General features: G+C 35.0%; 1 protein-coding gene across 5 annotated transcripts in view; it reads left to right on the top strand.

Moving 5' to 3' along the window:
* COP1 (COP1 E3 ubiquitin ligase) overlaps positions 1 to 27,406 on the top strand; it is a 235,552-nt gene that overhangs the window by 89,033 nt on the left and 119,113 nt on the right. For all 5 annotated transcript variants that reach the window (XM_012444565.3, XM_012444561.3, XM_064370558.1 and 2 more), the window contains 2 exons: positions 15,787 to 15,901; positions 19,760 to 19,895. In XM_012444565.3, coding sequence (XP_012299988.1) covers positions 15,787 to 15,901; positions 19,760 to 19,895 — 251 coding nt within the window. The remainder of the gene's footprint in view (positions 1 to 15,786; positions 15,902 to 19,759; positions 19,896 to 27,406) is intronic.

Raw genomic sequence — 27,406 nt, 5'->3', positions numbered from 1 at the left:
ACTGTCATCAGGGAAATGGAAGTCAAAACCACAATGAAATATTGTTTCGCCAGTTAGAATGGTATTATCAAAAATATTAACAAATGCTAGAAAGGATGTGGAGAAAGAGTGAATTCCCAGCCGGGCGCAGTGACTCATGCCTGTAATCCCAGCACTTTGGGAGGCCAAGGCAGGCAGATCACCAAGGTCAGGAGTTTTGAGACCAGCCTGACCAACATGGAGAAACCTCGTCTTCACTAAAAATGCAAAATTAGCTGGGCATGGTGGTGCGTGCCTGTAATCCTAGCTACTCAAGAGGCTGAGGCAGGAGAATTGCTTGAACACGGGAGGCAGAGGTTGCAGTGAGCTGAGATTGCGTCATTGCACTCCAGCCTGGGCAACAAGAGTGAAACTCCGTCTCAAAAAAAAAAAAAAAAGAGTGAATGCCCCTATACTGTTGAGAATCTAAAGTAGTACACCCGTTATGAAAAACAGTATGGAAGTTCCTCAGAAAACTAAAAATAGAACCATCATATGATCCAGCAATCCCACTGCTGGGTGTATATCCAAAAGAAAGGAAATCAGTATATTGAAGAGATATCTGCATTCCCATGTTTATTGCAGTACTATTCACAATAGCCAGTATTTGGAATCGACTTAAGTGTCTATCAGCAGATGAAAGGAAAAAGAAAATGTGGTATATATACACATTAGAATATTATTCAGCCATAAAAAAGAATGAAATCCTGTCATTTGTGGCAACCTGGATGGAACCTGGGGGTCATTAAATAAAGTGAAATGAGCCAGGAACCAAAAGACAAACAATCATCACGTATTGTCACTCTTAAATGGGAGCAAAAAAAGCAGATCTCATGGAGGTAGAGAGTGGAATGGAGGTAGTAGGTGGAGAAGGGACAGGTATTGGGATGTGAAGAGAAGTTGTTTAATGGGTACAAAAATACAGTTAGATTGGGTAAACAAATTCTAGTATTTGATAATACAGTAGGGAAATAATAGTTAATACTTTGTTGTATGTTTCAGAATAGCTAGAAGAGAACAACTGCAGTGTTCCCAACACAAGAAATGATAAATGTTTAGGTGATAGAAATCTCAGTTACCCTAATTGATTATTACACATTGTATACATCTGTCAAAATATCACATGTACCCCCTACAGATACATACAACTATGATATAGCAACTTTTCTAAAAAGAAATTGAATCTGGGGGAAAAAGAAGAGCAATCAGAATTGTATTTTTAAAATATTTTAGCATAGCACTTACTTTTATGTGGTGAAAGACTTTTGGTTTGAGATAGTACAATGAGAAAATGTATTAATATCTTCTCATCCTCTCCCACAAGAAATCCTATGGATATATTGCTCTCCTCACACCCAAAACTTAGAAGAATTTTGTTTGTTTGTTTGTTGGTTTTGAGACGGAGTTTTGCTCTTGTCACCCAGGCTAGAGTGCAATGGCGTGATCTCAGCTCACTGCAACCTCTACCTCCTAGGTTCCAGCAGCTCTCCTGCCTCAGCCTCCCGAGTAGCTAAGATTACAGGCGCCTGCCACCATGACTGACTAACTTTTTATTTTTAGTAAAGACGAGGTTTCACCATCTTGGCCAGGCTGGTCTCGAATTTCTGACCTCCAGTGATCCACCTACCTTGGCCTCCCAAAGTGATGGGATTACAGACATGAGTCACCGTGCCCAGCCAACTTAGAAGAATTTATAAGAATTGATGAACTTATATAAATTCTTTTATGTAAATAAAAAGAATTCTTTTATATAAATAAGAATTTATATAAAAGAGAAAATACTTAAGGAAGGAGAGCTACTTAATCTACAAGTCACTATATGCGTGGTAAATGCATGCTTAAGGATTAAATAGCATGTCTCCCAGGAGAATTCTTAGCAACTGTTAGAGGACTGGGTAGTTGTTGAGGAGGAAACACTACTAGTGTTTTTATGAGATGGAGCTGACATGATATTGCATTGAAAGCCTTACCCTTCATTTCTAGCTATGGTCCAAATAATAGCTAAACCTAAATAAACTGACACAAAAACGATTGAAATAGTGGATAGTTGAGTATAAGCCTGGCAAATGCAAACTAAAGAATACTGCAAAACTAAAACAAAAACTCCAAAAGTAAGAAAAAAATAGGACAGTTTTTTTACATAAATAAAAGGTATACTTTCCAAAAGTGGTAAAACTTTATGTCGTGAAGGATTGGAATTTATGTAAAGCAAAATCTGTTAGAAATTAAACAGGTAACATATTTCGTAGTTACTTTTCATAGACACTGTTTGAACTATTCACATGTATTAACTAACTTTTAGAACTACTCCGTGAGATAAATACTATTAATATTTTTTATTGAGAAGGAAACTGGTACACAGAGAAGTTATGGAGGTTGACCCAAATAATATAGCTAGTAGAGGAGGGAGCTGAGATTTTAACCCAGATATTATGGCTTCAGAGTCTTTGATTTTAAATACTCATTTATTCAACCAACAGTTTTTTTTGTTGTTGTTGTTGTTTTTGTTTTTTTTATTTTTTAAAGTACCTGATATTTACTAGGCTCTGGAGATACCTCATTGAACAAAACCCAAACAGATAGAAATCCCTGCTGTAATGAAGCTTCCAGTTTAGTTGGAAAGATACTTAATAGCAAAAGTATGAGTGACTTTTGAATGACCAGGATGTGAGGAGTCAGAGATATTTCTATGAATATCCCTGGGAAAACTTTCTAGGCAGAGAACAAGAAGTAAATAATCCTTGAGGTGAAGCATGCCTTACATAGTTCAGAAGTCCAGTGTGATTAGAGAGATGTGAACAAGGAAGATAAAAATAGATGAGGTAAAAGAACATAACAGAGGCTACATTTTACTTATGGCTTTCTTAGGCTATTAGAAGGACTTTGGATTTTTTATTTGAATGAAATGAGTTAAGCTTGGTTTAGCAGGTACTTGTCTCCATACATACTTTGCATCAATGTATATATGTCATTTATAGTAATCCTTGGAGCATTTTGAAAATTTGATTGATTCTAAAACAAGATAAATAGTACCATCTGCATTGTGTGAATTAGAGCCCCAAATAAACAAATAGAGACAGACAAACAGTCTGGAAAAGAGTAAACGAAGACTCTTCTGAGTACCTGTGTGTTAAAAAATCAGTGCATTCAAAAAGTGCTGCTAGTGGAAACATTATTTATGAAAAATTTCTGGAATGTGGTCAGAATTGTAGTAAACATTCATAGCCTTGAATGCTTTCATTTTTTTAGATAAGAGTGAAAACATATGAACTTATTATTTACCAACAGGCTACATTATCACTAGATGGTAAATATAGAAAGACAAAAAAAAAAGTCCATATGCAACATGAATTGAAATTAGCTATTATCATGCCGAGTACATTAAAATAATTAAGACAATGTTGATGCATACTAGTAAAAATCACATTCTTAATGAAATGTAATCTTGAAGAATATAAAATATTAAAATAGTTTAGAGCAATTTTAGGACAATTTGGATAGATCAGTAACCATGATTACTAATTTAATTAGATTCCAATTAAAAAAATGGTAGTTTTTTTTCAAGGGTATATAGAATGTGGCCAATTAAAGTTCAATAGTAGAATGAATTATTCAGAGGTTAATGATGAATTTACATCATAATTTATTAAAATGTACTCTAAGACTGCTGTAACAAAAGAAGCAGAATAATAATTAAAAATCTACCAAAAAGTAATTGATAGTTTAGTCTGTGGTGAAAGGTGGTCACGTAGATCAGTGGTGAAAGGAGAGATGAAATGCATGGTGTTGGGACAATGGAAATTTAGCTTGTTTTCACTTATTGAAAGAGTTCAGATCAGCTAAACAATAATTTAAACAAGTAGAAATATAGAAATTAAGAAAAAAACCTATCCTACATATAAAAAAACACCAGAAACAAAATTTATACCCAAATTGGGAAAGGTGTCATAATCATGGCAAGTAAATGGCTGAATTGGTTCAAAATGTTAAAAACTTTGATAATGTAATCTTTTTTTTTTTTTTTTGCAATGGAGTCTCGCTCCATTGCCCAGGCTGGAGTGCAGGGGTGCAATCTTGGCTCACTGCAACCTCTGCCTCCCGCATTCAAGTGATTCTCCGGCCTCAGCCTCCTGAGTAGCTGGGACTACAGGCACAGGCCACCATACCCAGCTAATTTTTGTATTTCTAGTAGAGATGGCTTTCACCATGTTGACCAAGATGGTCTAGATCTCTTGACCTCGTGATCCACCCACCTTGGCCTCCCGAAGTGCTGGGATTACAGGCATGAGCCACTGCACGTAGCCAATTTTATTTTTTTAATGAAAGCTCCAAACAGGGTAAGAAAATGGTGAAGGACATTAATATTTTTAAAAGACCAAAATTCACACATTCAGCTCACATATTAAATAATACTCAATTTTGCAAATAAACAAAAGCAAAATACAGAATAATACAAATTACCAAAGAAATCATCTGTTAGTTTGGTGGAAATCAAAGCGATGTTCCAAAATGGGAAATACTTTTACTTGCAATGAGTGTATGTGCTTGAGCATGTGCATATTTAGGGAAGGGCAGGTGGAGGAAGGGAGAGCGGTAGTTGAATTGGTCAACTTCCAGGAAGACAATTTGATAGTATATACATATGATCAATGCTACTTAAGGGATGAGTCTAGGTACTATGTAAAGATAATCAAGCAGTATTAATCATATGAGCAAAAATTCTGGAAAAATAAACATACTCAGCCATAATAGAATAGTTATAGAAATGATGCTACAACTATGGGATGGATTACTTTACTGCTCTTAAAAATAATAATTATAGTTGAAATTGAATTGAAAAAAATGCTAACAATATAATGTAAGTAAAGCCAGAAATGTGTGAACCTATATTCTGAACTTTTGTAATTGCCTATTGATTTTGCTTCCTAATTTTTATATAACCATAGTACAGTTAGCAAAATTAGAAAATTAATATTGATATATCTGAGAAAAATTTAAATTTAAATGTTTTAAAATTTAAATTTTAGTAATTTATTCACTAATATCCTTTATAGAAAAAAAAAATTATGGTCCAGGACCAGTTCTGAATGACTTACTGCATTTATTTGTCATGTCTCTTTAATCTCCTCTAAGTTGGTACAGTTCTTCAGTTTGTGACATCAACAATTTTGAAGAGTATAAGTTATTTATTTTATAGGATGTCCCTCAGTTTGAATTGGTCTTGTGTTTCCTTGTGCCTGAGATTCAGATTATCCATTTTTGTCAGGAATACTATAGTGTACTCCTATTTTGTCCTCCTTAGTTTGTCATATCTGGAGGCATATTGTATCTATTTGTCTCAGTGCTAGTGATGTTAACTTTGATCACTTGGTTAAGATGGTGTTTGCCAGATTTCAGTGCTGTAAAGTTAACATTTCTCCCCTTTGAGCATCTGTTATTATATCTTACTTATAATAATAATTGTTAATATGTTGTCCAAATGATGATTTTCTGATTTTATATCTTCCAAATTTATTTGTTAGCCCTTCTGTTTGTTTATGTCATTGTGAAATCATGGATCATTTATATATATATATATTCTGTTATTAATTTTGAAACTCAAATTCTATATTTGGCAAGTTGGAGCTCCTTCAAACTGACTTCTGTATCCTTTTGACATATTCCTATCATTGTTTATAAGTACTTTCTTAACATTCTTAGACCGTCATGTTCTATCTTCATTCTGTACTGAACTAGCCTCAGTCCTGGAATCAGTCTTGTATCCAAGAAACTCTTTTCTGTTAGTTGAGAAATATATTTTAAAACCAAAATCTTAAGTATGCTTATTGTTCCTGGAGTATCATTGCTTGCAAGCTTTCTCACTGGACAGAGCTAGGAAACATATGGATTTGTATGTATTAATGTATATTGTTATTTATTTGCACCCATAATATATATGCATTAATTGCATATTAATCACTATGATTACTGAAGGACTCCCAGGAATCAAACCATTTATATTTCTGGAATGGCGTGATTACAGGCAATGGATATACAGAACATCCCAGCAGAGGTAGTATATTTATTGAAAGGGATCCAGATAATTCAGTCATAATATTCTTTGTCCATCCACTGCTAGGTTGCATAGGAATTGCTTTGTCACCAGATTTAGAACCACTACTGGCTTGGGTTTGAAGTACCTGAGTATCAGAAGATTCAAAGTCTGCTTTTGGTTGTAGTCTCTTATTGTGAGCTAGTCATGTAACCACTCAGTGGATTCACCTTGCCCGCTGCTTAGACAGAACCAGTTTATCAAGACGGAGGAATTGAGATAAAGTAATTCACACCGAGGCTGTTACTCAAATCAGCCTCCCCAAGCATTTGGGGATAAGAGTTTTTCAGGAAAACTTGGTGGATGTGGGGAAGCCAATGAACCAGGAGTGCCTGATTGCTCAGGTAGGAGATGAAATCATAGGGAATTGAAGCTGTCCTCTTGTACTGGGTCAGTTCCTGAGTGGTGGCTACAAGATGAGATGAGCCAGTTAATCAGTCTGGGTCTTGGCAGCTGATCCATCAAGTGTAAGGTCTGCAAAACATCTCAAGCACTGAACTTAGGAGCAGTTTAGGGAAGGTCAGAATCTTGTAGCCTCCAACTGCATAACTCCTAAACCATAATTTCTAATCCTGTGGCTGATGTTAGTCTAGTTCCCAGGCAAGAAGGAGGTTTGTTTTTTGGGAAAGGGCTGTTATGGTCTTTGTTTTAAACCGTAACCTGTAAATTGACTGGGTGCAGTGGATCACACTGTAATCCCAGCACCTTGGGAGGTCAAGGCAGATGGATCACCTGAGGTCAGGAGTTGGAGACCAGCCTGGGCAACATGGTGAAACCTTGTCTCTACTAAAAATAGAAAAATTAGTGTTGTGTTGGTATGCCTGTAATCCCAGCTACTCAGGATGCTGAGGCAGGAGAATCGCTTGAACCCAGGAGGCAGAGGCTGCAGTGAGCTGAGCTCACGCCACTGGACTCCAGCCTGGGTGGCAGAGCAAGACTCTGTCTCAAAAAAAAATAGCAACCTATAAACTAAGTTCCTTCCAAAGTTAGTTAAGCTCGTGCCCAGGAATGAGCAAGGACAGCTTGGAGGTTAGATGCAAGATGGAGTCAGTCAGGTTAGATCTCTTTCACCGTCTTAGTCATAATTTTGCAAAGGCAGTTTTAGTCACCTAGATGCATACTGGTTATGTGACCAGCTTTAACAGACCCTACTGAAATCAGGTGCAAATCATGAAAATCATGAATTCAGTTATTATTAGTAAACAATACTGACAGACTGATTCTGCTCCAAAACAACTTACTGACTTGTTACAAAAAATTATTTATCTTTAGTTAATATATTCTATAGTGTAGGCAAGGGTCAGTAGCTCTGGAGATAACCAGGTTGTCAGTACATATGAGCTGATGTCAATCCATGCTTTGCAGTGTATAATAAATAATATATAGTCATACATGTGTAAACATATATCTATATATATTTCTGATCCTTTCTTAAAAGGTAGAAGTTCATGCTGATGATCTCAGTCCAATTAGGTTCACTACCACAGGGTTCATTCTAGCATTTCACCTTTCTATATTTATAATTTTCTCTTCTGTTGGAAACCTAGCTTTCATGATCAAAATATACTTATTTGCATAGTCTTAGAATGTATATGTACACACACACACACACAAAAAAAATTGCTGAGAAAACAAATCTGCTAACTAGAGATATTTCTTTGAAATTCCCTTTGTCTTTATCCCAAGAATATATACTGAAAATATAGTATATTCAAAGGTTATTTGGATTTGTTTAATTTTAGTTGTGATATTTCTTTGAAATACAGTTAGGTTCATTTACTTCTGTTTGTATTTCACTCCACTTTCCATCCTTACTATATATATATTTTTGAATATATGAAATATTAAACTGATTCTAAAAATCAGAGCTGTATAAAAAGTTATAATCAATAACTGCTACCCTTTCAGCCTTTCTACCAATTTCCCTACGTTTGTCTTTTCCTCTCCATTTCTACTTACCCTCTGTAGGTTACCAGTTTTATTAGTCAGATTTACAGATACACATCCACATTTTCTTTTTACTCTCTTTCACAAAGGGTGGCTTTCTAGTAATTTTTTTCTGTACTTTGCTTTTTTTATTTAACAGTTTATCAGGAAAGTAGTTCTACAGAAGTTCATACAAGTCCTCATTTTTTTTTTTACAACTGCCTGAGACTTCTTCATGTGGTTGTATGGTAATTTAATCACTTTGTTATGTAATGACAAGTAGTTAGTTTCCATTATTTTGAAGTTGCAGCCAGTACAGCAGTAACTAAGTTATGCCTGTGTATTTTCATATTAGTAGAGGTGTACCTTCAGTGTAAATTCCTAGAAGTGGGATTGCTAGGTCAAAGATATGGATGGATAGTACCAAATAAACCACCCCCAAAAGCAGTTTGTGTCTTCACCAACAACATGTAAATACGTCTGTTTTCCCCACAGCATCTCTAACAGAATGACTTTTCATAGTTTTTAATTTTTGCCAATATATTAGGTGAGAAATATATCTCAGAATAGTTTTATTTATTAATAAGGTTGACTATGTTTTCATATGTTTATTGGTATACTAATACACGTATTAGTTAATAGTATATTTATAGCTTCAGCTGGCAGACCCTTTCCATATATTAGGTGTTTGGCCTCTTTGGTTCAATTTGTAAGACTTTGTTATATATATTAGGAGTACTAGTTTGTTACCTATGACTTGTGTTGCCTATGTTTTCTTCCTGTTTTATCTTTGTTTTTTTTTTACCATTCAAAAGTTTTTAGTTAAACTTATCAATTTTTAAAAATTACATCTAGATTTTTGAATCATAGTTAAAAGCTTCTCTCTTCAACCAGGATATAGAGAAACTTTTCCATACTTTCTTAAAATACTTGTCTCATCGTTATTTTTTTACATTTAGATTCTGAATCTATTTGGAGTTTATTCTAGTATATGTTTTGAAATGTGGGTTTAATTTCATCCATCCAAATGGCTAGCCATGTGTCCCAGCCCTATTTTTAAAAATTTATCTATCTTCTGGTGTATTTCTCTTTCTGTATTGTTACCACCTTTTTTTGGTAGAGGCTTTATGGTATATTTCAATGCCTGGTATTTCTCTTCTTCCCCTCTCTTAGCTTTTTCATTATTTTATAGAATATTTCTTCCTGTTTGTTTTTTCATAGGAACTTTAGTATCGGTTCATTTCGCTCCATAGAAAAGCTTCTTGGTATTTTTTACTGTAACTGCCTTTATCTTATAAATTATCTCAGGGAGAATTTACATCTTTATGATACTGATTTTAACTCTAGGTTTTGCTTAATTTTTCACAAGTGTATTTCTAAGCATTTTTTTCAAAGTTGAAAATTTGTTTTTAAAAATGAACTTTAAAATTAAACTTTTAATTTTGAGATATTGTTAATTATAGATTTATATGCAGTTACAAGAAATATGTATTTAGCATCTGAAATCTAAAAATAAAGAATTTGAAAGTTCCAAGATTTGTAACTTTTTGAGCCATGATATGATGCTCAAAAGAAATGCTAATTGGAGCATTTTGGGCTTTGGATTTTCAGATTAGGAGTGCTTAGTTGGTAAGTACAATGCACATATTCCAAGGTAGGGAGGAGGATGGTCTGCAGAGCTTTCATGCACTATTTGGGCATGCATGCTCTCCTGATCCTCCCAGACCTCAGTGTGTCACCAACCTGGAAACTCATTCAATCTTATTGTTCCAGACGTTTTGTAGAGCTTACTCTCTAGGCCTCACCTACTTCCTGGAGGTTGGTGTGTGTGCAAGTTTCAACTCTGTGGTGGTCTTTTGACCAGCCTGATCCTGAGGCTTTGTAGGTGTCCCACCCTAAGTCACTTTATTATATTCAGGTATGAGCAAAAGGAACTTGCTATGAGTAACAAAAGATGCTGCTATCACTAAAGAAACTCCAAGGATTTTAGGAACTGTATGTGAGGAACTAACTATTCTTTGCCCGTTGCCTAGACAGAGCCGATTTATCAAGACGGGGAATTGCAGTAGAGAAAGAGTAATGCATGTAGAGCCAGCTGTGCTTGAGACCAGAGTTTTATTATTACTCAAATCAGTCTCCCCAAGCATTTAGGGATCAGAGATTTGGTGGGTGGGGGAAGGCCAGTGAGTCAAGAGTGCTGATTAGGTGGGTCGTAGATGGAATCATAGGGAATTGAAGCTGTCCTCTTTCCTTGAGTCAGTTCCTGGACCAGGACCACAAGATCAGATGAGCCACTTAATCAATCTGGGTGGAGCCAGCTGATACATCAAAGTGCAGAGTCTGTAAAATATCTCAAGCACTGGTCTTAGGAACAGTTTAGGGAGGATCAGAATTTTGTAGCCTCCAGCTGGATGACTCCTAAACCATAATTTCTAATCTTGTGGTTAATTAGTTAGTCCTACAAAGGCAGTCTAGTCTACAGGCAAGAAGGAGGTTTGTTTTGGGAAAGGGCTGTTTTCATCTGTGTTTTAAGCTGTAAACTAAGTTTTTCCCAAAGTTAGTTTAGTCTGTTCCCATTAATGAACAAGGACAGCTTGGAGGTTAGAAGCAAGATGATTTGGTTTGGTAAGATCTTTCCCTGTCTTAGCTATAATTTTGCAATGGCAGTTTCAGAACTTCGGACAGCGACCAAGTATATTTCTCAGACCACACTTCCTTTTCGTGTGTAGTGTTATTGTTGCAGAACTTTTTCCTTAGTTCAGCTAAAAGCAAGCTCTTGTCACACAACCAGGAAAGATTAGGCTTGTGGGCACATAGATGGGTAAGGAAAACATAATTTATTAGGTGAAAAGGAAAAATAGCAATGCGAGAAAGAATCCTGCTAGCAGGTTTCCTGCCTCATAGATTGAATCCCAGGTCACCACCCAGAGACCAGAGAGGCCAGACTCCTCCCCGCTGCAAATGGCACAAAATTCCTGAGGTCTCACCACGTTCTCCCAGTGTGCAGGTGGGCATTATTTAGAAAGAGTCAGTCAGGAAAGAGCAGGCTTCATCCGGGATTGGCAGTCTGTTTTTTCAGCCTACAGGTTGTTTTAGGCTTGAAAACAGGGTTTTGCGGGGGGATCCTTGGCTTCCTCCTATCTCTGTAATTTTCCCCTCTAAAGAAATACATCTAACTGCCATAAGGATAAGGAGGAAGATTAATCTTAACTGCTTCCTGCTGATAGGGTGTGCTGTTTTGCTAAAACATCAGTCAGATTTCCCTGAGAGGCCTACCTACGGGTCTCAGCAAAAGAGGCCATTATCCCAGCCTCTGGTTGCATGACCATTTGGAGTTTGATGGCTGAAGGCAAGAAGAGACAACTGGGTTATTAGAAAACATGTATCAAAATAAGGGGAGAGGAGTAAGGACAGCTTAAAAACCTCAAAACCTTTTACCAGTCTGCTTAGGTGGATGGGGGAAAAAGCTTCTAAGGCCTAATAAACAGGCATAAATGAGGCAAAAACAAATTTTGAGAGGAATCTATTTGCTTTTAATTATTGGTGTTCCATGAGGAAAACAGAGGTCTCTTCCCTCTCACGTGCATTGAGAGTGGCAAGGAAAAATGGAGAAAAATAATTCAGTCAGCTGAGAAAAAGACCTTTTTTTTTTCAGCAAAATAAGGTCCAAGAAAATAAAAATTTAAATACCTTTTAAATATACCTATAACTTAGATATTGACTTTTAATTAAGCTGAGCGTTCTTTAAGAAAACCCTTTTAAATCCCATTACCCGACTTTAGCCATGCCAAGTGGCCAATATTTCTGGCTTTCAAACTTTACAAAGGTTCAAAAAAAGGAAAATTCAAGGTGGTTCATGGAGGAGAAGAGAATCAACAAATAACAAAGGTTACACAGATATCAAACCAGAAAGAACTCATTCCCTAAGCCAGGATTGAATCCCAGGCCACAAATGTGAAATGGCAGAGGCTGGAACAAAACATTGCCATGTTACGCCTGCGGTTACAGGTCTGGCTCCCAAAGATGTAAAACAGGATGGAGACCTGCAGCAAAATTTGCTGCTTACCATATAGAAAGTCATATAAATCAGACCAGATTGGCTACAACTTAAGACCAACATCACAAATCCTTTTTCGTAGTTAAAACTTAACAGAGAATATAAACAGTAATAGTTGGGGTCTTGGCCTAGTAAAATATTTTTTAAAAAGAAAAAAAAATCCTCTCACATAAAAGTTAACTGCTAATAGGGTAGAGAAAAAAAAGTTCAAAGTGTTAAAACGTGTACGTTGAATGAAGAGACCCCCCCCCCACCGCCAAGCAGGCTTTGTGTGAACAACATGGCTCTTTATTCACCTGGGTGCAGGCAGGCTGAGGCCGAAAAGGGCATCAGCGAAGGCCAGTGGGATAGGAGTTGGTTTTATAGGTTTGGGGTGGACAGTGGAAAGTTACAGTTTAGTGCTGTTTTTTGCAAGCTGAGTGGGGGTTGTAGGGTGTAGGTGTAGTCATGAGGTTGACCAAGGTCGGTGACAAAGTCCAATGGCTTTATCAATTAGGGCGGGAATAAGGAACAGTAGAGAATGTCTCAAAGTTAAGTAGGTGCCTCAGAGGTTGATCATTTCTACAGTCTTCTAGTTACTTTAGATTTTCCAGGAACTCATCTGGAGTGTCCGTGCAGGTCACAGAGGTAACATGGCATCCATGGCACCAGCCTAGAAGACCTTACACAAAGTGCCAGGGTAACCCTGAAGGAAGAACCTCTTTTTTTTTATACAAATGGATTTCTTTCCCCCTGGCCCAGACCAAATGGTAGTCTGGTTAGTCAGCCACAGGGCACAGGCCCTGAGGCCGCCTTGGGGCCTGGGCAGTGGCTGTGACTCATTCCCACCCTGAGTGGCCATTGGACACTGCACACACATGTGGCAGACAAGACCATACACCCAAGCCTGGAGGGAAGGGGAGCAGGGAGGGAGCCATCACTGTCCAACCCGTCCTGAGCCTGTGCCTGCAGCCATTGAAGTGGGTGTGGACCACCTCCAGTATTATAAAAGAAAAGATAGGTGTGGTAACTGTTCTGGGGAGGAGGAACAAGAGAAATGCCATAGGACCAAAAGGCCCAGAAGCCCAGAAGTGAAAGGGTTCACATTTCACTCACCCTTCCTTTGGGCCCACATTGTATAGTGAAGATGTTGCAGAACTTTCTCCTTAGTTCAGTTAAGAAAGATTAGGCTCATGGACACCTACAAGGGTGAGGAAAGTGGAAAAATAACACTCAGCAAAGTGAGAGAGAGTCCTGCTAGCAGAAAGTGCAGTTTCATACTTCGTATTTTGTCACAGAATAGTAGAAAGGTATGCATGCAAAAGTCTGGATTTAATGCAGTTATTTTGTATAGCCTTAAGGGCATCATTGTATTATTCAACTATACAATTTCAGAAATTCTCTTAGAGATGGCCCATTGGTAATAAACTTCGTTTTTGTTTATGATGTTGTGAGATAGCTTTTTGGGGTTCTGAATTTTAGGTTTTCTTTTCTCAATTTTTTTAAGATTATTGACATCCTTTTTATTCTAGCTTCTTTCTACTGCTCTTGAAAAGCATTTTGCCTCTTTAGTTGTTGTTCCTAAATGAATTATCTTTTCATCTGATTTTAAGATCTATTTGCTTTATAGACAAAAACATGGCTTCATCTTAGTATGTCTAATTGTAGATTTCTTTTTAATTATCTCACTTGATCAGAATAATTTCTGCGTCTATATTCAGTTCTGGAAAATTCTCAGCCATCAATTCTTCAAATATTTCTTCTTTTGTTTCTTGCTCTTTTCTTCAGGGTCTCTGGCCATGTTTCAAACTGTTATTCTTTTATACCTCTTAAATTGTTTTTCAATTTTTTTGTCCATTTGGCTTTTATCCTACATTCTTGGCAGTTCTTTCAGATTTCTCTTCTAGTTTGTAAATTCTGTTTTCAGTTTCCCTCCTTGTGGTCCCCAGGCTTAATTCTTCAAATCCCAGTTCAATTACTTGTTTTATGTAGGTATTGTCCTCCTCTTTCCCCCTGCCCTGTGCTGTTAAATTTTGTTTATCATTACATCTCTGAGTTCACCTTCCTGTTTGTCTGTTAAGTCTTTGAAAATTATCTTACTTTCTTGTGAGTTGTTGACAAACAGAGTCAAACTCTATAAAATATTTAAAGAAATTTATTTGGAGGCAAATAAACTTTTTTTTAAATAGGTTTATTTGGAGCCAAAAAAAAAAAAGTGAGTGACCATGGCCCGAGGCACAGTCTCAAGAGGTCCTGAGAACATGTGCCCAAGGTAGTTGGGTTACAGCTTGGTTTTACACATTTTAAGGAGACGTAAAACATCCATCAGTACTTAGGAAGTTTACATTGATTCAGTCTGGAAAGGCAGGACCACAGGGTGGGGACAGAGTGGAAACAGGGATTGGTTTACAGGTCACACATGGATTCAGAGATATTTTGGTTGGCTCTTGGTTCAAAGAGTTAAGTTACTATGTAAAGACCTGGAATTAATAGAAAGTAGTGTCTAGGTTAAAATAAGGGGTTTTGGAGACCAAAGTTTTTATGTAGATGGAGTCTCATAGGTGGCTACCTTTAGAGGCAGTAGATGGCAAATGTTTCCTTATTAGGCTGGACTCTCCGTTAATCTATTCAGGATTGGGAGGGCCTGGAAGGGGAAGGATATAGTTATGCTAATACAGATGCAAAATTTTCCCCAGAAGAGACTGCTTTGCAGGGTCATATCAAAATATGGCAGAAAACATATTTGGGGGTAAAATATATTGACGTCCTTCTTTATCTGTCATGTGACATTATTCCAGAGTCAGGTTGAAAATTAAGAGAGATTATATAGTGTTAAATAAAACCCGTATAGCGTTAAATAAAACCCATCTGATGAGATTGTTATTGTTTGTAGGGCATGACTCTCCATCTCCTTAAATAGGAATTTGGGCAAGAAAGAATTAGAACTAAGAGTTTAGTTCTCAGAGTGAAGCAGTGCTTTCAAATCTGACTCTTACCTCCCATCTAGTTTTATCAAAGCAGGGATATACTGTAGTATGCACTACAGTACCTTAGTACATTTTAGTTTATGCATTTGGCATTTTGGTATAGTTATTGGTGAATTTGTGCCAGCAACTAAGTAATATATATTTAGGACCACAAACTTTTGTTTTTTATAGGATTTATATTCTAACATTTTTCAAGTTTATTGCCTTTGTATCTGATTTTGTTATTTTGTTCGTCTAATGAATATATCAAACACTTTGGCATGTGTATATTACTGCCTCTTAATCTGATAATTAGTATTAAATAGATAGTTAAGAACTATTCCAGTATTCAAGGGTATAAGGCTACAATGTAGGGATAATGAAAAAGTAACTTATTTTTTATTTGATAATTATTTTCTAACAATTTCTGGATATTAAGATTCCTAAAATTCTAAATTTTAGAATGGCATAAATGAATTCTGTCTTCATTTTATTTGTAGCGTTGAGGATGTTTGTCGTTTTAGTCTTGTAAAACTGGTTTTTAGAGCTTATTTTAAAAATCATTATTAGTTTTAATTATTCTGTGAATGAATTTGGTTTCTATTTTCATGTTAAAAGAAAAATTGGAAAACATCTCAAAATTATAGTTTTTTACCATTTGTAATTATTTTACTGTGATTAACTTCTGAAGGGCAAAAGAAAAGTATTGTTTATTCTAAGTTATGTGTATTTTCTTATTGTCATTTTAGACAAAGAAACAGCCTTGGTATAACAGCACATTAGCATCAAGACGAAAACGACTTACTGCTCATTTTGAAGACTTGGAGCAGTGTTACTTTTCTACAAGGATGTCTCGTATCTCAGGTACATATCCAGACCTTCTCAAATTATCTCATATCTATATTTCAGATCTGTTTCTAGATTTTTGTGCTGAATTTATGGAAAATTCTAATTGCAAAGTGAAAGGGTGTATTTTTGACATAGTCTACCAGATCATCATGGAGGTTTGTAGTGATCTTGGAGAATACTAGTTTCCTATGACTACATAATCTACCAGATCATCATGGAGGTTTGTAGTGATCTTGGAGAATACTACTTTCCTATGACTATTTTTTGTTCTATATTTGCAAATTCTGAATCTTTATCTAGCAAGCTAGATAAAGGTAAAAAGAAAGTCAGCCTTGAACATGTAGCTAGCAAAAATAAGTTTCATTCAGTTGCCTCCTAATATTTAACATTAAATAAACATTAAGTTCTAAGCATGGTCCTCTGTGCTAAGAATAAAAAATGAAAGAACTGATTTATGTCTTTAAAGAGTGTTGTAAATTGAGTCAGGGAAAGCAACAAGCAGTTCTGTGTGATATTATATGTTACATAAATTTATAGGAGTATCATGAGAATGGATAATATCTACTAATACAACTGGTGGTCAAAAAAATCCAGGCCAAGCTGAAAGTGGGGAGGTATAAGGGAATGATCAGTGTAGGGATTTCAGAGGAGTTGTATATATGCCATTCTAGCATGAATTAACTGAAAAAGATAATTAGAAACATGTTCAAAGTAGAGGAAATAACATATGTAAAGACGTGGATGTGATAGCATAGGATATTTCTATTACTGTAAGGAAGTAATTTAGTTTTTTTCTCTTTTTCTTAACTGTGTTCTTCAGTCTTTCTCAGTGTCTTTTCTCATCAATGAAGTAGACATTAACACTAGCCCTAATAAGTTTTTTAATGGTCATAAGTGGTGTGTGTAAAACACAATGCTTGGTACATGTTGGGTGCTCAATTAATTCGTGTCCTTAATGGGGCATCTGCTCAAAATAAACCCCACCAAGGGGGAAAAAAAGTCTGATATTTTATTGGTTGTTAAAAACTGGGTGTTGATTTTCTCTTGAATAAATATGTTTATATTATTTAAAATCTACATATTGCTTAGATCCTGCAGACAAATTTGCCTCAGTATTGGTGGTATAGGAAAAGATGTATTAGATTTACAAAGCATTTTTCCTCTGAAAACCAAGGGAGAAGCCAAGATTTGTGTGTTTGAAGTGAACAAACAGTTTTTATACATGGAAAACTTTCATTTATTGCCTGGGAATTAAGCCCCTTATTGTGCTTGTGTAATAATCTATAAATATAAACTACAATAGGAAGTTGTTAAGTTGAACGTTGCCTGATACCTGCATTCTGACTAGTAGGATGTTAACCCTTCATTCGTTTTTTGTTGGTATAATGTTGTAATACAACTATAGGCAAGTGGCAGACCTTAATAAAAAGAGATGGTAAAGACATTGGAGGAGGCTATTATTATTAATAATTTTTAGGTCAGTAACAGCATAGGCATGGTATGGAATAGTAAAGGTAATCACAAGCCAGTTCATTTTGGGGGGTGTAGCTTTACAGGAGAGTAGAATAATAAATTAAAACCAGGAGGAAAATTAGATAGGTTTTTATTTATGTGGGTATGGCTGTATTGTACCTAAAACATGTCTCTAGTTGTCAGGAATCTTAAGTTAGCTAGCTACTATAATTGTATTGGTGGATTGTAAGTTCTTCGTAGTACCTTTGACTGTAAAGGGGAAATTATAACTTCTCTGAAATGGATTACCTAAGAGGTTAATTTTCCTTTGTATATGTTCACATGAGAATCTGTAAATCCATCTGTATTCACTAACTTTTATTTCCAACTATGAAAATGAGAGATGAATATTAAAGAACTATTACTTTGGAGTTTTAATTGTAATTGAAAGAGGTGGTTAATTATAAAGAAAGAAAAGAGACATTGAATACACTTTTACAAACCAATTTGTAATTAGGATAGGAGAGGTGATATGTATGGATATAGATCATAAAACCCCACGCAAACAAAATTCCTACCTTTTTGTAACTTCATAAATTAAAACCAGTTACTATACTTTCAGATGTGAAATAACTACTTTTATTGTTTTCTTTATGGTTTCTGTTGAAAGTAACTATTATTGAGCTTATATGATAGGTAGAAATCTAGTTAGCCTAGAACAGGATTATGGTCTCCAACAGAATACATAATACTGAATACTTGTGAGTTTTATGTACTTAGGAATTGATGTCAAAATGGGAAAGGATAGGATAACATTGAAACAGTTTTTAAATTATTAAAACCAACCATCTTTCCAGTATGTGGAATGTTAAATAACTCACAGTAATAGGATTCCATATAAAAAGAATCATTAACTATTATATGCAGTACAGTTGTGGTTTTTATTTTTGCAAATAACCCGTGTTTTATTTATAATGTGCAGAATTGCCTGAGAATAATTTTTGTGGAGCAAGAGTTTTATCTCAATACTGTTATGATATTCCCTGTTAGGTAATTCCTTTTGCTGTCTCTAGAATGGAAGCACTACTAATTGGACCCTTTAAATCTAGGTGTTTTGATGGATTTGATTAGTGTTTAAATCTTTAAAATTTGTAAAATATCAAAGACAAAAGCTTACTCAGTTTCCTCAAGTAATGTTATTTATTATTTTTTATATTGTTAGATAAATTCCATAATGCAAACAGTTATCTTCAAGATAACCTAATATCTCCAGATAACAAATTCTTTACTGTACATTATATTATCTGTATAACTCTTTTAATGATTCTTGCATCTTACTTTTGTTATGCTTACTGTTACTTCAGATGGCATTTAAGAAGGGAAATCATGAAAGTTTACCTTGAAAAAGTTATGTGTGTGTATATGTACAAGCTTAGAATAAAGAAGCTATGAAAATACAGTGGTATAACAAACTTAGTTTCAGTCTAGGAAGCTAAAGTGCTCATTGTTTTTTTTTTCATTCTTCAGAAAGGAAAATATAAATTCAAATGACATAGTGCTGAAAAGCAATGATTTTTTAAATTTATGCTTTCACTGTAGGTCTACTTCTATTAATAGACCAGAGAATAGATTAGTTGTATTCTTAGTTACTTCATAAACTGATTTTATGTTTTAAATCCCACATGATTTAGCTTTGAATAGTTTACTGAAGTGGACTTTACCGAAGGTATCTGTATAGTGTTCCACTGGTTGGAATTGTTTTTTCATGTTTCACCAAGAGATTTGAATGAAAATTTATTTTTTTCTTGGTGAAGGCACTCTTTGGGATAAATGGGAGCCATTTTAAACTTTTTTTGTTTTTTTTGTTTTTGTTTTTTTTTTTTAGCATTAATAGTTCATAACATTGCAGTTTTCTATTCTCTTCCTGTAATATGATTTGAAAGATTTCAGTGTATTATTTGAGCAAATATTTCTTCTTACTTATAAAGCATTTTATCTAAAATGTTATTGTAAACTGATTTTAACAATAAACATGGGCATAAATATGTATGCCAGTAAACATAGTCCTTCAAACTAACAAATACCCATCCACTGTATGTACTCTTCTTTACATCCTAACCCTCTCCATTGATGGATTTTTTGTTTTAATGACTTTTCTCTCAAATAGTAGCTCTTCTGTTACTATTTTTATTTTTCCATGACTTTATTACAAAAAAAATTGAGAATTTACAGTGGAAAGAGACAATATCTTCAAAGAACCGAGACATTTTTTTATTAAAGCTGAAAAATTAAGTTGTGCAAACCAGTCTTTAATAAAATCTTTAAAACTTGTTTTTTGTATTTAGAATATAACTTTTATTTTGTGGATATGGCTCTTTGACTTACTTTGTAGTTCATCTTTTTTTTTTTTTTTTCATATAGATGACAGTCGAACTGCAAGCCAGTTGGATGAATTTCAGGAATGCTTGTCCAAGTTTACTCGATACAATTCAGTACGACCTTTAGCCACATTGTCATATGCTAGTGATCTCTATAATGGTTCCAGTATAGTCTCTAGGTAAGTATTGGACATACTTCTCACTATTTTCTTTTGTAGGAACGTCTGGAATTGAATTGAATTTGAGAAGCACTTACAGTATTATTGCTAAAAGTCTGCGTTCTGAAGTAGCCTGCCAATTATTCTGTGATTTTAGGCAAGCTCCTGAGCTTCTATATGCGAAATTTCTTCATCTCTAAAATGGAATAATTGGTAGTATCCATCTCATAGGGTTGTAGCTTTTTTGTAATACCTATGTCTGATTTTGATGACATGAGTCAAAACACATGAGTATCCTCTCCTCATAAGTGCCCCCACCTCTGCAGTTTTCTGGAAGCTTGTATAGAATTGATATTGTTTCTTTCTTAAATATTTTGTAGAATTTGCCAGTGAAGCTTCCAGAAAATAATTTTTACTACCAATTCAATTTTCTTAAGAGATTTAGGGTTAATCAAATTATCCATTTCTTCTTGATTCAGCATTATTATTAGTTTGTGTCTTTTAAGACATTTGCCCATCTCATCAGGGCAGTTGAACTTACTGGTGGACAATTATTCATAATATTGCCTTATTATTCCTTTTTTTTTTTTTTTTTTTTTTTTTTTGAGTCGGAGTTTCACTCTTGTTACCCAGGCTGGAGTGCAATGGCGCGATCTCAGCTCACCGCAACCTCTGCCTCCTGGGTTCAGGCAATTGTCCTGCCTCAGCCTCCTGAGTAGCTGGGATTACAGGCACGCGCCACCATACCCAGCTAATTTTTTGTATTTTTAGTAGAGATGGGGTTTCACCATGTTGACCAGGATGGTCTCGATCTCTTGACCTCATGATCCACCCGCCTCGGCCTCCCAAAGTGCTGGGATTACAGGCGTGAGCCACCGCACCCGGCCTTATTATTCCTTTAATATCTTTGGATTCGATGATGATTTTCCCTCTTTCGTACCTAATAATGGATTTTGTTTCTTCTTACCTTTTTCCTGAAAAGTCTAGCTTAGAAGTTTATCAGTTTTATTGATCTTCCCAGAGAGCCAGCTCTTGGTTTTATTGATAGTCTGTATTTTTGTATTATCATTAATCTTTGCTCTTAATAATTTTCATTCTGCATTTCGAAGGCTTAATTTGCTCTTATCTGCTAATTTCTTAAGGTAAAAATTGAGGTCGTTTGGTTGATACCTTTCTTCTTTTCTAATACATTTTGTGCTATACATTTCCCTCTAAGTACTTTATTAACCACATCACATAAATACTGATGTGGTACTTTTCCATTTAATTTAGTTGAAAGTACTTTTTTAGCTACTCTTTTTATTTTTAAAAAAATTTTTTTTAAAATTGACAGATAAAATTGTATGTATTTATTGCATACAGCATATTTTGAATAATATATTAAAATATCTTCTAATTTCCATCTTGATTTTTGACCCATGATTACTGAGGCTGTTACTAGTTTTCAAATATTGGGATTTTCCAGCTATCTTTATGTTACTGATTTATTTTTAAGAGATGGGGTCTCATTATGCTGCCTAGGCTATCCTCAGACTCCTGGGCTCATGCATTCCTCCTGCCTCAGCCTCCCAAGTAGCTGGGACTACTACTGTACTCAGCTTGATTTATATTATTTTCATCATAATTATTTGAAATGTTTAATGAAATTTTATAATACACAGGAAAATAGAGTAGAATAATTTTTCACATAACCACCCACATTCAGCAGTAGTTAAGATTTTGCTATACACGATTCATATATCCTCTTCATTTTGATTATTTTTTACTTTAAGTTATTTTATTTTTTCTGTGCTCCCTGACCACATTTTTTTAAATTATTTTTTTAATATTTTCAACTTCTTTTATATTAAAGAGTACACATGCGGGTCTGTTACATGGGTATATTGCATGACACTGAGGCTTGAGGTCCTAACGTTTTCATCACCCAGGCAGCGAGCATAGGTATACAACAAGGGTTTCATAAGCCCATGTCCCCTGCCCTCTCCCATCTTCTCCCTATCTAGTAGTCCCCAGTGTCTATTGTTCCCATCTTTACATTCATGTGTTTTCAGTGTTTAGCTCCCACTTAGAAGTGAGAACATGCATTATTTAGTTTTCTGTTCTTGCATTAATTCACTTAGGATAATGGCCTCCAGCCTCATGTTGCTGCAAAGGATATGGTTTTATTCTTTTTTATGATTGTGTTGTATTCTATGGTGTATATGTACCACATTTTCTTTAACCAATCCACTATTGATGGGCACCTAGATTGATTACTTGTCTTTGCTACTGTGAATAGCACTGCAGTGAATGTACTAGTGCATGTGTCTTTATGGTAGAACAATTTTCTTTTGTGCATATACCTAGTAATGGGATTGCTGGGTCAAATGGTGGTTCTGTTTTAAATTGTATGACAAATCTCCAAACTACTTAAGGTAGTGATTGATCTAGTTTGCATTCCTACCAACAGCATATAAGCATTTCCTTTCCTCCACAACCTTGCCAGCATGTTATTTTTTGACTTTTTAATAATTACCGTTCTGTTATGAGATGGTTTCTCATTCTGGTTTTGATTTTTATTTATCTGATCATTAGTGATGTTGAGCATTTTTTCATATGCTTGTTGGTGGCTTGCATGTCTTCTTTTGAGAAGTGTCTATTCATGTCTTATTTTTTGTTGGATTTTTGTTTTTCACAGGTTGGTTTTTTTTTAAAGTTTCTTGTAGATTTTAGACATTAGGCCTTTGTCAGATGCATAGTTTGCAAATACATTCACCCATTCTGTAGGCTGTCTCTTTACTCTGTTGGCCATTTCTTTGGCTGTGCAGAAGCTTTTTAATTTAATTAGGTCCCACTTGTCAATTTTTGGTTTTGTTGCAATTGCTTTTGAAGACTTAGCCATAAATTATTTGCCAAAGCCTTTGTGAGGAAGAGTATGTTCTAGCTTTTCCTCTAGGATTTTTATAGTTTGAGGTCTTAGACTTAAGTTTTAATTGGTCTCGAGTTACTGTATATGGTGAGAAGTAGTGGTCCAGTTTTATTCTTCTACACATGGCTAGCCAGTTATCCAAGCACCATTGATTGAATAGGGAGTCCTTTCCTCTATTGCTTATTTTTGTTTATTTTGACCAAGATCAGATGGTGTAGGTTTGCAGCTTTATGCCTGAGTTCTCTATTCTATTCCATTGGTCTGTATATCTGTTTTTGTATCTACCAGTGCGATGCTGTTTGGGTTACTGTAGCCTGATAGTATAAATAGAAGTTGGGTAGTGTGATGCCTCCAGTTACGTTCATTTTGCCTAGGACTGCTTTGGCTATTCAAGCTCTTTCTTAGTTTCTTGTGAATTTTGGAATAGTTTTTCTAATTCTGTGAAAAATGACATCAATATTTTAAGGATAGTATTGGATCTGTAATGCTTTGAACAGTATTGCCATTTTAACAATATTGATTGTTCCCCAATCCATGCTTATGGAAGAATTTTCTATTTATTTGTGTCATATTCCATTTCTTTCATTAGGGTTTTGTGTTCTCATTGTAGAGATCTTTCACCTCCTTGCTCAGATGAGTTCCTAGGTATTTTATTTTCTTTGTGGCTATTGCCGGTAGGATGCTGTTCTTGATTTCTTTCTCAGCCAGAACGTTATTAGTATATGGAAATGCTACCAAGTTTTGTACATCCATTTTGTATTCTGAAACTTTACTGAATTTATCAGTTCCAGGAGCCTTTTGGCAGAGTCTTTAGGGTTTTTTGTGTATAGAATCATATTGTCAGTGAAAAGAGATAATTTGACTTATTCTTTTCTGACGTGGATTCCATTTCTTTCTTTCTATTGACAGATTGCTCTGGTCAGGACTTCCAGTAATATGTTGAATAGGAGTGGTGAAAGTGGGCATCCTTGTCTTGTTCTAGTTGTCAGAGGGGCATGGTTTCAGCTTTTACCCATTCACTATTATGTTGAATATGAGTTTGTCATACATGGCTCTTACTATTTTGGGTTATATTCTTTTGATGCCTAGTCTGTTGAGGGTTGTTATCATGAAGAGATGTTGGATTTTATCAAAGACTTTTTCTGCATCTGTTGAGATGATACTATATTTTTTGGTTTTTTATTCTTTTTATGTGGTGAATCACATTTATTGATTTGCATATTTTGAATCAAGCCTTGTATTGCAAGAATAAAACATACTTGATTATGGCAAATTAACTTTTGACGTGCTCCTGGGTTCAGCTTACAAGTATTTTGCTGAGAATTTTTGTGCCTGTGTTTATGAGCAATATTGGCCTGCAGTTTTCTTTTATCATTGTGTCTTTACCAGATTTTGGTATCAGGCTGATTCTGGATTCATAGAATGAATTAGGGAGAAGCCCAAGGAATCCTTGGTTTTTTTGGAAGTTTCAGTAGGATTGGTATCAATGCTTTGTACATGTTAGAATTTGCCTGTGAATCCTCTGGTCCAGGGCTCTTTTTGGTTGGTAGTTTTTTTTGTTTTGTTTTGTTTTGTTTTTTTTAAATTACTGATTGAATTTCTGAACTTGTTACTGGTCTGTTCAGGTTTTCAGTTTCTTATTGATTGACCCTTGGGGGAGGGTGTGTGTGTTTCCAGGAATTTATCCATTTCCTCTAGATTTTCTAGTCTGTGTGCATAGATCTGGATGTTCATAATAATCTCTGAGGATCTTTTGTATTTCTGTGGGATTGGTTGTATTGTCATGTTTGTCATTTCTGATTGCCCTTATTTTGATGTTCTCTTTTTTTTTCTTTGTTAATCTTGCTAGTGGTTTATCAATCTTGTTTATTCTTTTGGAGGACCAGCTCTTGGTTTTATTGATCTTTTGTATGGACTTTTGGGTCTCAATTTCATTCACTTCTTCTCTGATTTTAGTTTTTTCTTCTAGCTTTGGGATTAGATTGTTCTTTTTCTTGTAGTTCTTCTACATAGGATGTTAGGTCATTAATTTGAGATATTTCTAACCTCTTGATGAAGGTATTTAGTGCTATAAATTTTCCTCTCTATATTGCTTTAGCTGCATCCAAATATTTTGATAAGTTGTATCTCTATTTTCATTAATATCAAAGATTTTTTTTCATTCCTGCCTTAATTTCTTTGTTTATCCAAGGGTTATTCAGAAGCAAGTTGTTTAATTTTTATGTCTTTGTGTAGTTTTGAGAGATCTTCCTGATATGGATTTCTGTTTTTATTCACAGTGGTCCAAGAGTATGCTTGGTGTGATTTCAATTTTTTTTTTAAATTTATTGAGACTTGCTTTAGAGCCAAGCATATGGTCTGTCTTAAAACATGTTCCCTGTACAGATGAGAAATTTGTATTTTCAGTGGTTGTTGGGTGTAGTACTCTATGTTTGTGTATCCAGTTGATCAAGTGTAGAGTTTAAGTCCAGAATTTCATTGTTAGTTTTCTGCCTCCATGATCTGTCTAATGGTGTGAGTAGGGTGTTGAAATCCCCCACTATTACTGTGTGGCCAAGTCTTGTCGTAAGTCAAGAATAATTTGTTTTATGAATCTGGGTGCTCCAGTGTTGGGTGTGTATATGCTTAAGTAATTTAAAACAAATCTCAGAAACTAATTTGCATCTCTTAAAATGGACATTGTAGAGCCACAGGGCTGTATCACATCTAAGAAAATTAACAGTAATTCCTTGGTGTAATCAAATTGCTCGTTCATGTTCAAATTTCTTAGAATGACTAATCCATAAAAGATGTTTTTTGAGGCACATCAGGAATTTGGTAAGTTTTAACTTAACAAATATTGCTAAAACTTAGCATGCTTTTCATTTACAGGAGTAAGATTTTTTTTTTAAATTTTTTTTTTCAAAGACGAGGTTTCACCATGTTGGTCAGGCTGGTCTTGAACTCCCAACCTCAGGTGATCTGCCCGCCCTGGCCTCCAAAGTGCTTGGATTACAGGCGTGAGCCACTACGCCTGGCCAGGAGTAAGATTTTAATTTGTTATGTATATGAAGATCTTAAAATTTAAGCCATTAGCTAAATAAACTATTGCAGGAGATTTTTGTATTGTATTCTAGCAGCTGTTTAATTTAGTAATGAATAAGACAGGAATCATACATTCATTAATTTTTTTGTATGTTGGCACTTGACTGAGTAAAATTTGAAAATACAGTAGATTATGGGGTTTATTTATTACATACTTTAATTAACAAAAATTCATTGACAGGCTATACTTGTCATATAATCGTGAACAGGCCAGACATGATGCTTGGATTCAGGAGAGCTTGCAATCTTATTTTAGTATGCTTATAGATAAGAAATAAAAGAATTGTTTATAAAACAGTTTAGTTTGGAGCAACAGTTTAGCATTATTACTTAAATTCTTAACTATGTTAAGAATGTATACTATGCTTTTAAGGACTTCAGAAATGTAGATTGAATGTGAAATGGCAAAAATAACTATCAAAGTTTCTTTATAATATGGACCTGATATGTAGGCACTTACCCATAGTTATGTGACAATACTCAAGTTAAAATGTAATTCATATTAGAGCTCTATTGTAGTGTTGATTTATAGCCTTGACCATTGTGAATTTATCCTGTATTATATTTTCTTCATAAAAAAAATAAAAAATTTAATCTTAACATTATGTTAACAGAAGCGGCATCTCTACATGGAAGATGTGTGATTGGTTTTTAGTGTCTTTCATAAAATACTAATAATCTTTTTTATTTTTTTCATTCCTGAAAGCCATTTTAGCTTGATTTTGGGGAAGAAGGGGTTTCATTATTGCTTTTTTAAAGCTCGATTTAATGTAGTCTTGGATTTTTTTAAAATGACTGATAAACCCTAATCATACTGACATTTATATGAAAACGTTGTGCATTCTGAGGCAGAAATAAATTCTTAGGAAGACCTAAACAAGATCTTAGTTCGGAGATACTAGTTATTTAAATTGTGGTTAGTTACATTTAAACATTTTGACTAATATAAAAAATTTTAAAGATACCTCTAGTTGGGCCATCTTGCATGCTACATTCATTTTTTTCCTATTAATTACACTGAATTAATGATTTTTAAAGAAAAAATTCCAATTTTAAAGTTTCTTAGGCATGAGAGATGAAAACTAGCAAGGAAGGATGACATAGCCAAAGAAATGAAGGTATGAAAAACTCTCACAGTCCTGGTGATTTTTTTGCTTTTCTTAGTTTCTTATATTCATAAACATTATTGATAATAAATTTACTTTGAAGCCTTTTACTTCCTCTCAAAAAAGAAAATTTCATTAACTTCTTTCAGAAAGAGGAATAAAGAGGTCTAGTTTGGTTGCTCACACCTGTAATCTTAGCACTTTGGGGACCAAGACAGGCAGATCACTTGAGGCCAGGAGTTCGAAACCCGCCTGGCTAGCACGGTGAATCCCCGTCTCTACTAAAAATACAAAAATTAGCCAGGTGTGGTGGTACATGCCTGTAATCCCAACTACTTGGGAGGCTGAGGCAGGAGAATCACTTGAACCTGGGAGGCGGAGGTTGCAGTGAGCTGAGATCACTACACTAGGCAACAGAGTGAGACTGTCTCAAA

The sequence above is a fragment of the Aotus nancymaae genome, unplaced genomic scaffold, assembly GCF_030222135.1.
Source record: "Aotus nancymaae isolate 86718 unplaced genomic scaffold, 86718_ANA_hifiasm-v0.15.2.pri h1tg000108l, whole genome shotgun sequence".
NCBI classification, from domain to species: Eukaryota; Metazoa; Chordata; class Mammalia; order Primates; family Aotidae; genus Aotus; species Aotus nancymaae.
This window is presented reverse-complemented; position numbering and strand designations above follow the sequence as displayed.